General features: G+C 44.9%; 1 protein-coding gene across 1 annotated transcript; it reads right to left on the reverse strand.

Annotated features, from left to right (window-relative positions):
* Positions 1 to 2,953: 2,953 nt before the first annotated feature.
* Positions 2,954 to 16,664, reverse strand: LOC134461508 (low-density lipoprotein receptor-related protein 1B-like). The gene is made up of 6 exons (XM_063214416.1): positions 16,581 to 16,664; positions 14,875 to 14,998; positions 12,684 to 12,824; positions 10,279 to 10,466; positions 3,843 to 4,026; positions 2,954 to 3,166 (listed from the first exon to the last, which is right to left on the reverse strand). Exons 4-6 carry the CDS (start codon positions 10,438 to 10,440, stop codon positions 3,081 to 3,083), a joined length of 432 nt encoding a protein of 143 aa, XP_063070486.1. The 5' UTR covers positions 10,441 to 10,466; positions 12,684 to 12,824; positions 14,875 to 14,998; positions 16,581 to 16,664; the 3' UTR covers positions 2,954 to 3,080.
* Positions 16,665 to 17,316: the final 652 nt, after the last annotated feature.

The raw sequence follows: 17,316 nt of genomic DNA on the forward strand, positions 1-17,316 counted from the left end.
GGAGGGAGGGGAGGGAATTTCTTTTGATCATACTGATTTTTCTTCTGCATCAGCTGGGAGTCACATCGCCTGTGGCGAAGCGTTCAACCCCCTGCTAGCAGAACATCTTGGAGGCTTGGGGTGCGACAGGGAAAAGTTACAGCGTAAGTGTGTGCGTGCATGCGTTTGAGCGTGTGTGTGTGTGTGTGTGTGTGTGCATGTGCGTGTGTGTGAGTGCGAGTGCGTGTGCGTGAGTGCGTATGTGTGTGTGCTTGCGTGAGTGTGTGCGTTTTCCACCACCAAAGGCGTCTGTGAGTCCAGGGTGCATCCTACTGTCATGTTCCTGTAGCGACACCGTCTGTCATTCGCTCCGGAGGTGCCACACCCAATCAGCATGCACTGTTACCTCTAAGCCCCACCTCCCCAAGGTGCCACACCCAATCAGCATGCAGTGATACCTCTAAGCCCCACCTCCCCAAGGTGCCATAATAGAGTAAGCCCTCAACAAGAAGTGAGGGCAACAAGACAAGCGAGTTGAGAAAACTACAGAAGGCCTATGCTTGCCTGTAAAACTACAGAAGGCCTATGCTTGCCTGTAAAACTACAAAAGGCCTATGCTTGCCTGTAAAACTACAGAAGGCCTATGCTTGCCTGTAAAACTACAAAAGGCCTATGCTTGCCTGTAAAACTACAAAAGGCCTATGCTTGCCTGTAAAACTACAGAAGGCCTATGCTTGCCTGTAAAACTACAGAAGGCCTATGCTTGCCTGTAATACACATTCATGTTGGAAGTAGGAATGTAGGAATAACCTACCTATTCAAAGTTGCTCCTACAGTCTGAAATATTGCAAACAAAAATGTAAACTGTATCACAAGTGAGTGGACTGATTAGTTGCAGCTCAGACCAGTATTCAATGTACAGAGAGAATCTCAGGATTCCTTTTCCCTTTCCTAAATTATGATATTATTATTATTCTATTATTTATGTATGCATACACAAGATGGAAAATGATTCCGCAATGATTTCTTAGTTACAATTATTATTGATTCGATTAACATAACAAGGAAGAATTTCAGGCTTAATCTGCCTGCTGGTATGACAGCCAGGCTTTGTTCACACACCATAGGTCCTCTATCCTCTCTCTAGGCTGAGTAAGCTTTCATACTTGACAGAAGCCCCTCCTTAGACTTCAACCTGATTTACCACGTAGTATAGCCCAAGGAAAAACAATTGCTTTCTAAGACTACAACTGCAAAATGTGAGGAAAATAAATTAAGTAAAAAATTAAATACAGATCTCCTCAGGGAAACATCCGTCTGGCGAACAGAGGCCTGAATTACACCTCATGTCATACAACGAGCAAAAACTGCTGAATGATTAATCCTTCAATGGCGAGAGCCAGCGAAAGCGTCAGAGGCCTCACGAGTGAAGGGAAAGAAAGAGAAGAATGAATGAGGCCATTACTCATGCACGCCGATTGGATCATGTCGTATTTACATTGATTTAATTATGGATGGATTGAAGATTGAACAGAGTGGATGAGATGGGAGGAGTGGGGGATGGTAGGAGTGGAAAGGGTTGGTTATGAATGGATAGAGGTGATCGAGATGGAGTGGAGAAATTGTAAGATAGAGCAAGGGATATGGTGGAGAAGTGGAAGAGATGAGGGGATAGAGGGGATACGTGGAGGACGGTGGTTATGCATGAGAGATGGGTGTAATATCTGCCACAGTTGGAGGGTCAGCAATGGTGACCTTCATCACGCTAATGCTACCAGACTACCTGAGGCGCTCATTTGTAACCAATAAAATCCACTACACACGCACACGCACACGCACATGCACACACACACACACACACACACACTAAAAACCAATCCCTGGGGGGCCATCGGAGGGGTCTAATGGTGATTGAGGTGAATGATGGTTGATGAGGTCATTTGATAGCGGAGTAGAAAAAAGCGGAGCCCTCTAGGCTAACTTGTCTTACAGCCTAACTTGTGTTACACTATTCATGAATGGTGCTATGAATTTTAAAGTCTTCCATTCCCAGAAATATAAATTACTCTCCAAACTATTCCTCTTTGGCACATTTCTGCCAGAAGTAGGAAAAGCGCATGAAAAAATCCCACTTACTTGAGATTAATGCTTAAGATAGACATTCATCAAATATCCTTCCACATATTGCAGGTAAAATACACTCTTGGGTTTCTTGAGATGTCTAGCCGTCTGAGTGCATATTTACTGTTATAGCAAAGTCCATTACAGTGTAGTTTTAAAACTTCACCAGTCTTGCTTTGAAGCCTGATAATGGTAATAGCTGAAATACACAACACGAGGTGAAGTGAAATGTAATTCTGTGCTACCACTGTCATTTTAGCTCCACATTCTTGTACTTTCTACCCGTCTCTGAAATTTGCTATTGGTCCATCACCCCCCCCCCCCCTTCTCTCTCCATGTCTCTTTCTTTCCCTCTTCCTACCCGTCACTCTTTTTCAAACTTTATCTTCCTCTTTGCCGATTTCTCTCCTTTGCCGATCATTCTCCTACACAACCCTACTTTCCCCCCCCCCCCCCCCCCCCCCCCCACCCCCCACACACACACACACTATTTCTCTCCCCATTCATTACCTCTGATTTAAAGCCATTCAGACCCAGAGGCTTGCAATGGAGCAGAGTTACGGCAGGTGAAAGATAGAAAGAGGAAGGATGAAGCAGAAAAAAGGAGTAAAAAAATAAGAGAATAAATACTGAAAAGAATGCCAATCTGAGGAAGACATGAGAATGATGAATATAACTGCGACTGGCTTTAATTGAGACATACTGTATGGCTGTTAGCTCAAGGTCTTCATCAGGACTTCAGTTTGACTGAAGAATAAAAGCTTTTTTTTTTCATTTTAGGCTCCTTTAAATAGGTAGAAAATGTACTGTAACAATGACCTGCCTTGATACAGAGTGAGGGAATATATTATTCAAACTATCATGCATAATGGACATCAGAGAGAAACCCGCACCCGATACAGGAGAGAATGCTGTCATCTTTGTTATGCTTTATAATATATTATATTATTTAATTTCTCTTTCATTCTTTTATTTTGTATCTATTGGAGCAGTGTGTAGGTAGATCCATCAATGCTCAGCTTCCTGATTTCATGGTGGTCGGCGAGGATGAGAAGAGGCTCCTCAGCTGAGGGAGACAAAGAGTCATATCAGGGATATTCAGCATCATTCATTCAGTTCTTTCAGCCTCCAATTCCTTCACTGCTGTATTGCTTCCTCAGTCAAAGGGAAAGGAAATAGGAAAAGGAAATACATGAATAGAGCCTTGGTGGTGATAGGTAGCATGTGTGTGTGTGTGTGTGTGTGCGGCAGCAGGTGCCTACACAAGTATGTGTTTGAGTGTGTGTGTGTGTGTGTGTGTTCCCCTTTACATGCTCAACTTTCATAGACATTACAACCTCACTATTCTCAGTGCAGATGACTGACATTAAAAAGTCATGCAAGTCTCCCACCTCTGGGAATTTAAACAAACTCCAATGCCCATTCCAAACACTCCAATGTCAACTTCTATATCCTGTCCACGTTTTCCCTCAATAAGAGATCAAAGTAACATAAGCACACTTTCTTTATGTACATAACACATGTCTTTTGGATTGGATTGGAAGAATTAGGATTAGCCTATGTATCAATGTGTGTGTTTGTGTGTGTGTGTGTGTGGGTGTGCGTGCGTGCGTGCGTGCGTGCGTGCGTGCGTGCGTGCGTGCGTGCGTGCGTGCGTGCGTGCGTGCGTATGCACATGCATGTGTACCAGTGTGCATGCCTGCATACCTGCATGCGTACATGCGTGCGTGTGTGTCAGTTACCTGAAATGGACTTGCAGCTGTCTGGGTTGGTCTTGCTGGGCTCATAGCCGTCCACACACAGGCACTTGTAGGATCCATAGGTGTTGACACAGGTCTGACTGCAGGGCAGCGTGGAAGTGCACTCGTCTACGTCAACACACGTCTTCCCATCGTTCTTCAGGCGGAAGCCTGGCCAACACTTACACTGTGACAAAAGAAAACACACACACACACACACACACACAAACACACACACACATACACACACACACCAGGCACGTGCACTCCAATACGGCAGGGGAGGCACTGCCTCACCAGCCCCACCTGAGAATGATGAGATGCAGTAAATGTGAATAATAGTAACAATAACAGCTATTGTTTTCGAGCATCTGCACCATAACTACCATTTGAGCAGTATTTAAACAGTTTCACTCATTTTCAATCATTTTCGTGGCCAAAATCGTAATATTTGCCCATTTCATGTCAAATTGCTCCGAATACGCTGAATTTGGGGCAACTCTGAACTTGCCTCACCCCGGATTGCGCAATCCCTCGTTAACAAGCTTGAGCGCATGCGCCATTTTGCTCGTTCTGTGAATGCAACCTGGTAATATTGTATTAAACGTTTTTATACACTTAATAGAAGTATGTATGGTGTGCCCTCATTTCCTGATAATTTTCTACTATTTTCTACGTGTGATTATCATTTCTTTACTCTGAACGCTTTGGCATAACGCCCACTGAAAGATACAGGGGTGAGGCGAGCTGTAGCCTGGCCGCAGACTCCTTCTGGCGTTGAGAGTCTTGCTGGCCAGTTACGTCATAGCGAATCTGAAGTTCACAATACAGTCAGTCGGTGTTGTTGGCTAGCTTTTTCACTTTGACTGCTACAAGTGGATTTCATAACGAAACTAAGAGCATTCTCAAAGTTGGATTTCCAAGGGGAAAATATGTGATAAAGAATGGAGGACCGACAGAGCTGAAGGGTTTGCTACTGCAGGTGACCGGTCAGAAAATTAGAACTACCCGATCATTTCAAAGTGAGTGGTACAACAGAAAATATTTTTTTGTTTCCCATGTGTCTTGTTTGGCGAGAATGTGTGGAAGACCATTCGCATGGGATTTTACGACTTAACAATTTACTAAGGAGCCTCATGAAACACAAATCCTCGCGGCTACTCATATTCAATGCCAAATTGCGTTGGAGAAGTTTGGGACGTCTCGAATAGATGTGGCTTTGGATGAACAGCACCGGCTAAAGTAACGTTAGCATGCACAACGCCAAAGTGAAGGAGAACCGTGAAAGAGCGGCGCATGGACCTGATGTACGAGTTAAGGTAAGACCAGTGTTTCCTATGTGTGTGAAGCCTGTGTTTGTGAGACCCGTGGGGAGAGAGAGAATCCGCCGTGATTCTGTCCGGTGTGGTAGCTTTTGTGATATGCACCGGATTCTCATGTGCCCTGTAACTGTTTGTAAAGTTGAGTACACCGTTGAGGTAAATCAAATATACCCGTGTAAGTACAAGACTCTGATCTAATTCCAAAGTGTAGGCATAACATACAGTATATCACGAAAGTGAATACACCCCTCACAGTTTTTGCAGATTTGTGAGTATATCTTTTCATAGGAAAGCATTGCAGAAATTTCACTTGGACACAATGATTAGTGACCTTTTAACAACATATTTAACCGCTTACATTTCTTGTTCACTCAGAAAAAAACAAAATACAGCCATGAATGTTTGGACATGTACTCACAAAAGTGAGTACACCCCAGATGAAAATCCGGTAGAGAAGGGGCTGTGTTTGCTCAAATCGTCTCGAAATGAAGAAAGCTATGACATATGAAACTTATCGGTAGGCCTATTTGGTAAATTTACTAAAATGTACTTATACTGTAGCTGTAGTATTATATATTTGAAAATCTGATATTGGAAAAGTCAGTGCCTCACCAGCCATTAAAGGATAGTTCCGGCGTAAAATGAAAGTTTCACCATCGCTTTCCCATGCCACATAATGTATCTAATGATGAGCCATTCTGGGCAATGCCGCGCCGTTATGGAGTTAGCTAATTTTAAGCTTTTTGGCGAAAAATGCAGCCAATGCATCACGGCGGGGCCAATTATAGGCCTATTATTTTCTGATGTTTCCCCGCTATAAACAACTTCAAAAACGCTACACACTTCATCACAAAGGTCTCGTCAATCAAACCGAGGCACAGAGACTATCATCGGACCACACAGTCTTTCACTGGCCAGTGTTTTCAGAGGTGTCTCACTGTTGCAACTCTCTGACCCGGATGCAGGCTACTCAATCAGGTGGCTAGGTAGGCTAAACATGGTCCGCGGTTCTTACACCGGCTGCGACCGTAAAATGAAAAGCTGGAACCCTGACCGTTTTCACCGACTGCCACTGTCTAAACCAGCCATATTACGGGAATGGCTAATAGCATCAGAAGTGGACAAAACTGGCATAAAAACCCGGAGGGATCGCGACTACCGTGTGTGCAGGCAGCAGATTTGAAGAGTTTTATGGAGAGTACAGGTAGGCAGACTACTCTTACAAAGTAATTGAAACACGGTATAATATAACATGGATTCAACTTTGTTATAACACACCACTGGTGGTGTACTTACATCTGTAAGAGCACTTCTAGTACGACTTTATAAAATTCATCCAGCCCTCCTCCGTTGCGTCATGGTCCATCTGACCTCGCGCGCCCTGGTCAATCAGTGTCTACTTCACTGAAACTACTCTAGCATGCTTGACATCAACCACATCGAATGCCTCAGGTCGCACAATTTCACAATTTCACTTGCCATCCCGCGCTAGTTTGTTTTGGCAGTTTATTTATCTCCTGTAGTGGGCTACATTTACTGCACCTGTAGGCTATGCCTTCCCAAAATAGAGTGCTTGCTGGCAAAGACGCGCGGTGTTGCAACCAGTTTCACAGATTCACAGACACTCAAGATTCATGAGCCAGACACATTACACATGTTTCTCTCTCTTCAAACATACCTCCATAGCCATGCGCCTTTACAGCATTCATCTTTAGACGGTTTCGTTTAGGTGTTCCATCTCCCTTACTCTTCTTGTAGTCATCATCCTCGAAATGCTCCCTCCATACACGGTAGTAGCGATCCCTCAGGGTTTTTATGTCAGTTTCGTCCACTTCTAATGCTATTAGCCATTCCCGTAATATGGCTGGTTTAGACAGTGGCAGTCGGTGAAAACGGTCGGGGTTCCAGCTTTTCATTTTACGGTCGCAGCCGGTGTAAGAACCGCGGACCATGTTTAGCCTACCTAGCCACCTGATTGAGTAGCCTGCATCCGGGTCAGAGAGTTGCAACAGTGAGACACCTCTGAAAACACTGGCCAGTGAAAGACTGTGTGGTCCGATGATAGTCTCTGTGCCTCGGTTTGATGGACGAGACCTTTGTGATGAAGTGTGTAGCGTTTTTGAAGTTGTTTATAGCGGGGAAACATCAGAAAATAATAGGCCTATAATTGGCCCCGCCGTGATGCATTGGCTGTGTTTTTCGCCAAAAAGCTTAAAATTAGCTAACTCCATAACGGTGCGGCATTGCCCAGAATGGCTCATCATTAGATACATTATGTGGCATGAGAAAGCGATGGTGAAACTTTCATTTTACGCCGGAACTATCCTTTAAGTTGACCGCACGTCACTGACACACACACACACACACACCCACACACACACACACACACACACACACACACACACACACACACACACACACACACACACACACACACACACACACACACACACACACACACACACACACACACACACACACACACACATGAGACAAACCGATTGAACATGACCTATATGCTAAGTACACAAGAAGCAGCAATACTATTTCTGTGGACCAATCTATACCTGCATATAAGTCCCTGTTTTATGGTAGATGTCAGTAATCCTGCAGACATGTTATTTCTGTGCTCCACTCTGCATTGTTTACGTCTGGCAGATCGTGGCTGGCAAATTGCCCCGAGTTCAATGCACATAAGAGCAGCAGCATGGGGCTCTTGGTCTATCATTAGAATGTCAAGTGGTCACCACAGAGGCACTTTCTATTGTTTTCCCTTCAAACGCTTAAAATCCTAGCCCTATATCTAGGTCAGAAAACAAAAGAAGCAGCACGCCACCACAACAACAGCTACAATTGAAAGCACTGAAGCTTTGATTCTTTTGATTAGGGCTGGTCTGGGGCCTAAAAGTGGCCCGGGAATTTTCAACTTCAACTTCAACTTAGGTGTACAGCAAGACATAAGCACATATAGACAGCAACAACATATACCACAGGACAGACATAAAGTGCAGTGGTCATAATGTTAAAATGACCATAAATATGGTTATAAAAAAGATAAAAACACATCATGAATAAATAAAATAAATATTTTTTGTCATACACCGGCCCTGAAGACTCACAGGCCACTTTCATACTATATCTTGACTGGCTAAATCCTCTGTCTATATTGATGGTGGACATAAGGGGCCTTCCATTCTAATTTGTGGGCCAATCCCCTGGAAAGTTACCACAACAACAACAACAGTATCGGCCCCCGGGGACTGTCGGCCCACCGGGAAAATGCCCTGTATGCCAGATTACCAGTCCAGCCCTGGATTCTGATGATTCTGATGATTCTAAGTCAGCCATCTTGAGAGTGTTGGCTTCCTAATCACCGTGTACCCTATACCAGGTACCACAAGCTTCAGCCACAATTCATCTGCCCATTCAAAAGTCATCCTATACCTATCAACGGCTGATTTTGAATTATTTTTTTCGCATAGCGTGATGTGAAGAAATTTACAACACTGACACTGTGGTGGGTGCTGAGCGACCCTTGGGAGACCTCCCTTTAGTCTGCTGGTCAGCACCCCTCTTCAATCTCAATCAGCTTTTTCGCTGACTCACTCAATAGTTTCTCCCCTTTCTGCCTCTCCTTTCTGTTCTTTCTTTCTCTCTTTTCCCCAATTCCTCGCCTGTGCCCTCAGTCTCTACACTATTTCATCCTCTTTATTCCGTAACTTTTGGCTGAGAGCCCGGTCTCATCTTCTGTCTCTCTCACCTCCAGGGATTCTGGTCTTAACCCTCCCATTCCGTTTTGCACTGAATGCAGACATGCAGAGAGAGGGAGAGAGAGAGTGAGAGAGAGTGAGAGAGAGTGAGAGAGAGAGAGAGGGAGAGAGAGAGAGAAAAACAGAGACAGAATCTGAGAAAACTCTGACCCTGACCGATGCCTAGTGGCAGGGCTCTGACATGGTGACAGCTGTGGGTCAATTCAGCTCAGTGGGGGGTGTGACTGGGCACTAGGCCAGGAGAGGCCAGTCGGGCAGCGTCAGACCAACCCTGCCCTGCCCAGCCCTGCTCAGCCTTGCTCAGCCCTGCCCAATGGCTACTCAGCACAACTGTCAATCTCTGAAGGACTCACACTCTGAAGGAGTGTGTGTGTGTGTGTGTGTGTGTGTGTGTGTGTGTGTGTGTGTGTGTGTGTGTGTGTGTGTGTGTGTGTGTGTGTGTGTGTGTGTGTGTGTGTGTGTGTGCGTGCGTGCGTGCGTGCGTGTGTGTGTGTAGTGAAGGGTTCGGTGTTAACAGATGCCACAATGACATGTCACTGATGTAAATCCCTTCAGCTTTTGTCTTGTGCAAACACAGACTCCCAAGCTGCCAATCATGCCATCACTCACTCACTCACACCCACACCCCCCCACCCCCTCTCACTCCCTCTCTCTCTCTGCTCCAATACAGCTAACTTAAAAAGTGACTTTTAAATAACATTATCACAGTGAGACGAGGGGGAAATTGCAACTTGACTAGCAAAAAATGCTAATGGAAAGAAATATATTGCATCTTGTCATATTCTAGTGTGCCTAATGCTAAGTCACCGTCTACAGAAAGTGTAATGATGTCAAATGCAATTATGTGAAGGTGAGCTTTTCTTCCTCCACCGTAAAAATGTGCAATTAATATTTTTTTTCTCCAGGCTGATTTGTGTGTGAAGAGGGCCCTAATGGATGCCCTGGAAACCGATCTGCTGTTTTTATTAATTCAAGACTTCAACATTAATAGAGGAGAAAACACTTAACAATTGCCATTTAACAATTAATTATTCGTTTTTCAAGCAACCGGAAACAGTCCGCAGAAGTGTCTGTAAGTGCGCTATTTCTCCTTCTATTTAACTACGATAGCAGTGAACACAATACTCTTTAGACAATCGGACGCACGTGCGTGACACACACACACACACACACACACACACACACACACACACACACACACACACACACACACACACACACACACACACACACACACACACACACACACACACACACACACACACACACACAAACACACACACACAAGAACACCCACACACCTTGTATCCCACACACACACAAGCACACACACACACACACACACACCTTGTATCCCACAGGCAGGTCCTGGCAGTCTTGCGTGCAGCCGCTGATGCGTTGGTTGAGGCACTCGTTGACGTTGCAGTTCCTCTCGTCTGAGCGGTCGCCACAGTCGTCCTTCTGGTCGCACAGGCTGCTCTCGCCAATGCAGCGGCCGTTGGAGCACATGAAGAAGGAGCCGTTGCACAGACTCTCTGGGAGAGAACACGTAAAAAGGTCAAAGGTCAAGACCAATGAATGAATGGACAGATGGAGTTAGCCATCATTCAGGTTATACCAGCTGCTCTCGCTGATGCAGTGGCCATTGGAGCACATGAAGAAGGAGCCGTTGCACAGACTCTATGGGAGAACACACGTAAAAAGGTCAAAGGTCAATACCAATGGATGAATGGACAGATAGATTTAACCATCATTCAGGCTATACAAGCTAGCCTGATAAATCAGCCTAAATGTGAGATTGGATGTGTAATTTAATCTGGCCCCGATGAGTAGCACATCCGAAGATTGTTGATGAGAACAACCCGTTGTCTTTCAAATCGTGCCTGTGCCTATAGGCCGGCGCTCTGACCAATCAGCGCTACCTTTCTCGTTGATGTGCTTCCCCATTGTTGCGGGCTTCGTCGTCACTCCCTCCCCCGCCCGCTTTGATTCAAAACAAATCTCTGCGTTGCGATTGGTTTGCCAGCGTCTTGGCAAGCCTGGCAGAACACTCAAACAATGCGAGGTCAGACCCACTCGCAGCCAAAAAAATGTTGGCGTTCAGCGGGTGGCACTGGTTTACTAGGCTATACAGTATACAAGCTGTTCTCTCGCTGATGCAGTGGCCATTGTAGCACATGAAGATACCAGCCTGAAGGTACCACTTCCCCTTAAGAAATCTAGATCTATTGACAGATCTCTCTCAACATTTGTTTTGTTCAATAAAGTAAAGACATTCTCAATAAAGCTACACTCTTAAGCTATTTCAATCTTGTCTCACTGCTGCAGCATTCAATTATTTTCTAACTAATGTGTGTTCAGTACCTGTACTGTTACTCATCAACTTTTTGGTCATCTACTGAATTTTGGCTCTTCAAATGAGGGGACAACACAGTGATGTGGACTGCAACAGCTACAACAGTACTACAACCCCAACAGCCAATCAGCAAACACGGCTTCGGCTGGATATGATTTAGGATTAGATTAGATTAGATTAGATTAGATTAGATTAGACTTTATTCATCCCCGAGGGGAAATTCCTCTGTAGATTAAAAAGAGAGGAAAAAATAAAATTTAAACAGATTAAAATAAATAAGGGTGATCATGGAGAAAAGTCCAGGGGTTTCTCTTTGTCCTTAATGGAAAAAATATGAAGCTATACTTTGATTTGATTCGGAGCTGAGTGCAAATATCAACAAAATTGCCGTCAGAGTGAATCCCAATTCTGCAGATTGCAAATTTGCTAAATGAATCCCAGTCATCCAGGCAGTGCCGGCAGGGTGGGCGTTGCCTCTCATTTGAGCCAGAGTCTGACCTACTCAGGCAGTTGCCTTCAACTTCGAAACTATAATGTGTTTGCTTGTTTTTCTATTTATTCATCTCCATTTCAGCACCCTTCACCCTGACCGCCTTTCCTCTCCCCAAACATGTCCGTGCTGATCAGCCAAACTCTCCGTCACGCCTATGCAGACACAGACGCCGACAATGGGGGAAAAAAAAAAGATTGAGGAGGAGACGGAGGTGGAAATGCAAACACAGGAGGATATGGAAGTGGACAAAGAGGAGGGAAAAGAGATTGAGTCAAAAGACACTGTTAAAAGACAAGTCTATTTTCGTATATGTATGTATTAATAGGGCTTTTTTGTGCCTTTATTTTTGACAGGACAGGCAGGGAGAGACAGGAAATGAGTGGGGAGAGAGAGACGGGGAAGGATTAGCAAATGTCCCATGCCAGAATCGAACACAATCGGGTCGCCGGTGTAATAACCCTGCGCCCTACCGTTAGGCCACGGCAGGCTCAGTTAAAAGACAATTCTGTGTGCACACTCCTTCACTCTAAGTTGGAGTAGGCCCCTTCAACGCCAGCCATGGCTTCAGTAAGGTGAGGTGGATGAAAGGATGGAGAAGTTCAAGAGTAAACGATGGATGAGGAAGAAGATGAATAAGAAAAGCAGGAAAGTAGAAGGAGGTTTAACCACTTGCATTTAAGGATGCAGAGAGAAGAAAGGAGTCATTGGAAAGGAGATGGAGGTCTTACCACTTGCATTTAAGGATGCAGGCTGCTAGTCATTTGAGGTGTGTGGTAGGTCTAAGCAGTCAGCACTCAGGGTGAAAAATTAAGTTGAAAATGGGGAAGAAGTAGGGTGAGGAAAAGATCGATGACAAAGCTAAAGAAGACAAAAGCATAAAACAGAACACGGAGAGCCTCTTACCGGCTGCCAGACATTTGAGGTTGCGGGGCAGCTCGTCTGAGCGGTCGGGGCAGTCAGGGTGGCCGTCACACTCCCACTGGTCACTCAGCAGACACCGGCCATCAGCACACCGAAACTCCTCTGGACCACAAGAGTGATAAGCTAGAAAGAGAGAAAGAGAGTGAGAGAGTGAGAGAGAGAGAGAGAGGGAGGGAGGAATTTGTTATTCATTTGGCTGACACCAGTTGTCATGCTCCAACTCGCCCACCGTACCATAACCATCTGTTTCAAGCTCGATTTGTGTCACACACACACATACATGCTTGCTAGCGCCAACGGAGGGTGTCACACATTTGGAAACAGGAAGTGACAAACACACAAAGTGAGAATGAGACAAATACAATAAAACAAACGCACATACAACAGTGGTGTGCCCTGAAACTAAAAAGTCAGAAAGAGATCTGTTGAATTAATGACAGAGAGAGTTTGTGGTCCAATGCCAGGTCTCCTGCTGCTAGCATGCTGCTAGCAAGCCTAGCGGTTAGCGTAGCTGTGTGTGAGGTGTGTAGAGATGCTACAGAGAAGGCATGGCATGTAAAATCGAAGCATGACTTCCTCCCTCTCTCTCCAGACCAGACCAGCAAGAGGATAGGAAGGGCAATGTGACATGCCAAGATCATAGCTACTGTAGGCTACTCTATCTACAATTAAATAAATAAACAAATAAATGCAATAAAATAAATAATAAACAGCTGAATGTACAAAATAACAAAATGAATAGGTTCTAAAATGTTTACTGTAATAATCATGAATAATGAAACACAAAATTGTTCTTCCTTACTCTCATGTGTTATGGGAAAATGCTGTATACCTAGAAATCAAAATAGAGAAAACGAAAAATACAGGAAAGAGAGACAGTGTGTGGTGGTTGTGTGTGGTGGCTGTGGGGGCAGTGAGCTGAGAAACATGAGTACTCCCTTTTCTCCCATGGGCAGTCACCAGAAAGCGCTGACTCCAGACTTCTACAGTCATAAGCCATGAAGGGAGGGCATGGGGGAGGGGGAGCGGGGTAAGGAGGGCAGTATGGGGGAGGGGGAGAGGGGGTAAGGAGGTGCAGCATGGGGGGGGGGGGGGGTATGGAGGGCAGGATGGGGGAGGGGGAAGGGGGTAAGGAGGGCAGGATGGGGGAGTAAACAGGGAATAGAAACAGCAACGAGAAGAGAGAAGAAAGAAGATGAAGGAATGAAGGAGGTGGAGAGGGATGGGAGAGGAAGAGGCAGTGGTTTGAAATGACATGAGAAGGCACAAGGATGAAAAATGAGGAGGATGTGGAGGAGGAGGAGGAGGAGGAGGAGGAGGAGGAGGAGGAGGAAGAGGTGTTGTAAGATGAGTTGGAAGATAAAGGAGATCGAGATGCAGGAGGAGGAAGAGGGACAGTGAGAAGAGGAAAAACTAGATGATGTAATGGGTTCACCTACCAGAGTGTACTGAAAATGGGGTGAGAAGGAATATAGAGGAGGATGAGCAGTGCAATGGGGGATAAAGGGAGGTGGAGGAACATGGAGGAGGAGCAAGAGAGTAAAGGTGAGGAGAGGAGGAGGAGCAAGAGAGTAAAGGTGAGGCGAGAGGAGGAGGAGCAAGAGATGACAGGTGAGGAGAGGAGGAGGAGCAAGAGGTGAGAGGAGGAGAGAGGAGGAGGAGGAGCAAGAGATGAAAGGTGAGGAGAGGAGGAGGAGCAAGAGATGAAAGGTGAGGAGAGAGGAGGAGGAGCAAGAGATGAAAGGTGAGGAGGGAGGAGGAGGAGCAAGAGATGAAAGGTGAGGAGGGAGGAGGAGGAGCAAGAGATGAAAGGTGAGGAGGGAGGAGGAGGAGCAAGAGATGAAAGGTGAGGAGAGAGGAGGAGGAGCAAGAGATGAATTGGTGAGGAGAGGAGGAGGAGCAAGAGAGGAAAGGTGAGGAGAGGAGGAGCAAGAGATGAAAGGTGGGGAGAGAGGTGGAGGATTAAAAGATTAAAGGTGAGGAGAGGAGAAGGAGCAAGAGATTAAAGGTGAGGAGGAGGAGCAAGAGATGAGAGGAGGAGAGAGGAGGAGGAGCAAGAGATGAAAGGTGAGGGTGAGGAGGGAGGAGGAGGAGCAAGATAATAAGGCGAGAAGAGTGAGGTGAGGTGATGAGATGAAGTCAGGTAGGATGAAGGATGAAGGAAGGTACCTACCACACTCCACTGACTCGTCAGAGCCATCACCACAGTCATTGTCATGATCGCAGACAAAGCGCTTTGGAATGCAAGCTTTGTTTCAATAAACGGAAGGAGTTCTCATCGCAGGTATTGTTAGGGGCTGAGGAAATAAGAAGAAGGACGGAACAAACATTCAGAATCACATGGAAACCGAGGACTATCTCATATAAAACATTCAGAACCCATAACCATTACGATATCAAAATAAGGAGCAATAAGAATCAGAAACATTCTCAGACCCTAGCGCCTTTTTGAAATGTTCACTTGTTTGCTACATAGTTCATTTCATAGTCAGGGAGTTGCTTTAATGTCTTTAATGCCTACATACAGTAATCCATTATATGAGTCAAGGCTTGTGGTATTTTTTGCAAATATTTTTGTCCTGTGTTTGAAGGGAAAATATAGCTTATTACTGTATTGCCTTCCACACCAACAAGCAGGGCATATCTCTGGAGTGCGGCTGTCATTGTATCAATGCAGCATAATTACCATCTCCCTGTCTCCCAGAACATATTGTGAAATGTACAAAAGAAAATGTATGTTTGGGAAAACACTGTGTACTATGGAGTAGAACAGGATAGAAATAGCTTCCAAAGACAAAGTCAAGATTATGTTTGTGCAAATAATACAACTTGTCTGGAACATTTGAGAGGTGAACATGATTACACTGTTCTTTGTGTATTTTTTTATTTTAAATATCCAAGCTCTGCCAAACAGGGTGATAAATACATATGCTGTCTCTGCTGCTTCGGAAAGCCCATTTCTGTGGTAATATATGCTCAGCTAAAGCTGGTTGTTACACCTCACTCTCCTTGGGGATTTGCACATTTAAAGAAGTGCTTAAAAGTGTATTACAATATTTCGCTGGCACAACTGAATGCAAACCATCTGTTGTTTACTTTCTTTAAGGAACAGGGTTTTTGAATGAAAGTAGTTTGGCAAATGCTTGTTTCTATGAACTTTTCATTTACCTAAAAGTAGGCCTACACCTTTTTCTCACACACCAACAGTGCAGCCAGCCAGCATTGGCAAATAACAAGGTTTAAAACACCCACTAAATCACTATCATCCATTGTTTTGGATTTTTTAAGTGGAAAGGAAACACAAAATATTGAGAGGTGAAGTGTGGAGAGCTTGACAGTAACTTGGTACCTGCATTTTTCAATACTGTAATTTTACAGTCTGCAACACTTTAGGTGCAATCCTTTACATAATTCCAGGAAGAAGCTAGCAGCTACTCTGTGATTGAGAGCAAATACTGCTTACTACATGGAAACAAAATTCCAGACGGTGGGATCAATAGAGTACATAGGGGTTATAATCAAGCAGATCAATGGGACATAACCAAGATGGCATCAGGCCCACCCCTTAACACATCCTATTGATCATACAAGGACTCTAACATGTCCGCCATTTGTGTTCATACTTTTGTGTGCATAGTGTAGCTGTGTGAGTGTGTGATTGCTTTATGCATTGTGAGTGTGTAGAAAGAAAGAAAGAAAGAAAGAAAGAAAGAAAGAAAGAAAGAAAGAAAGAAAGAAAGAAAGAAAGAAAGAAAGAAAGAAAGAAACGAAGAAAGAAAGAAAAAAAAGACAGAATGAATGAAAATGAAGGCAAGAGAATATGAATGAGGAAGACTGTGAGAAAGTCAGTGGAGCCGTCATCATCATCATCATCCTCACCACATCCTGCAGCTGCCAGCTCGTCACTGCCATCAGGACAGTCCCTCTCCCGTCACACAGCCAGCGCTTGGGCACACAGGCATACGAACCCGGGCAGTTGAACAGGCCAGGAGCACACGTCACCGAGCCTGGGCAGGAAAAAGAAAACACAATACAACAGATATACACACAGGCGTACGGTCCCCACAGGCGTACGAACCCGGACAGTTAACCCATTGTGTCCTGGAGACACATAAACGCTGCATTCAGGTTCTTGAGATTTGAGCCGTTTTATTAAATATGTGGGTAAGTCAGAGCTGAATGAACACTAAGGCAAAACGAGGGTCTCAGTCTTTGAATGTAACTCATTTCATGTTAGCATGTGCTTCGGAGGCTGAGAAATTTAGGATTTAATAGGCAGAGGGCACCCTTTCCCAAAAAGGTCTTAGGACAAAATGGGTTAAACAGGCCAGGGGCACACGGCACCGACCCTGGGCAGGGAAAAATCACAATACGACAGCTATACAGAGATCTACAGAATGCAAACCATTAGGCAGGGGTGGGGAACCTATGTCTCGAGGGCCGTTTGCGGCCCTTGAGGCAGTTTCATCCGCCCCCCGATATCATTTTAATGTTATGCAACTTCACATGAAATATGACATATTTTGTAAAGGAATCTTAGAAATTACATTTCCAAAGCAATTAAGTTATATTCAGGGGACCTAGAGAATGTGGGGACTGTTTTAAAGGGTCTACC

Source organism: Engraulis encrasicolus, chromosome 13 (genome assembly GCF_034702125.1).
Source record: "Engraulis encrasicolus isolate BLACKSEA-1 chromosome 13, IST_EnEncr_1.0, whole genome shotgun sequence".
Lineage (NCBI taxonomy): Eukaryota > Metazoa > Chordata > Actinopteri > Clupeiformes > Engraulidae > Engraulis > Engraulis encrasicolus.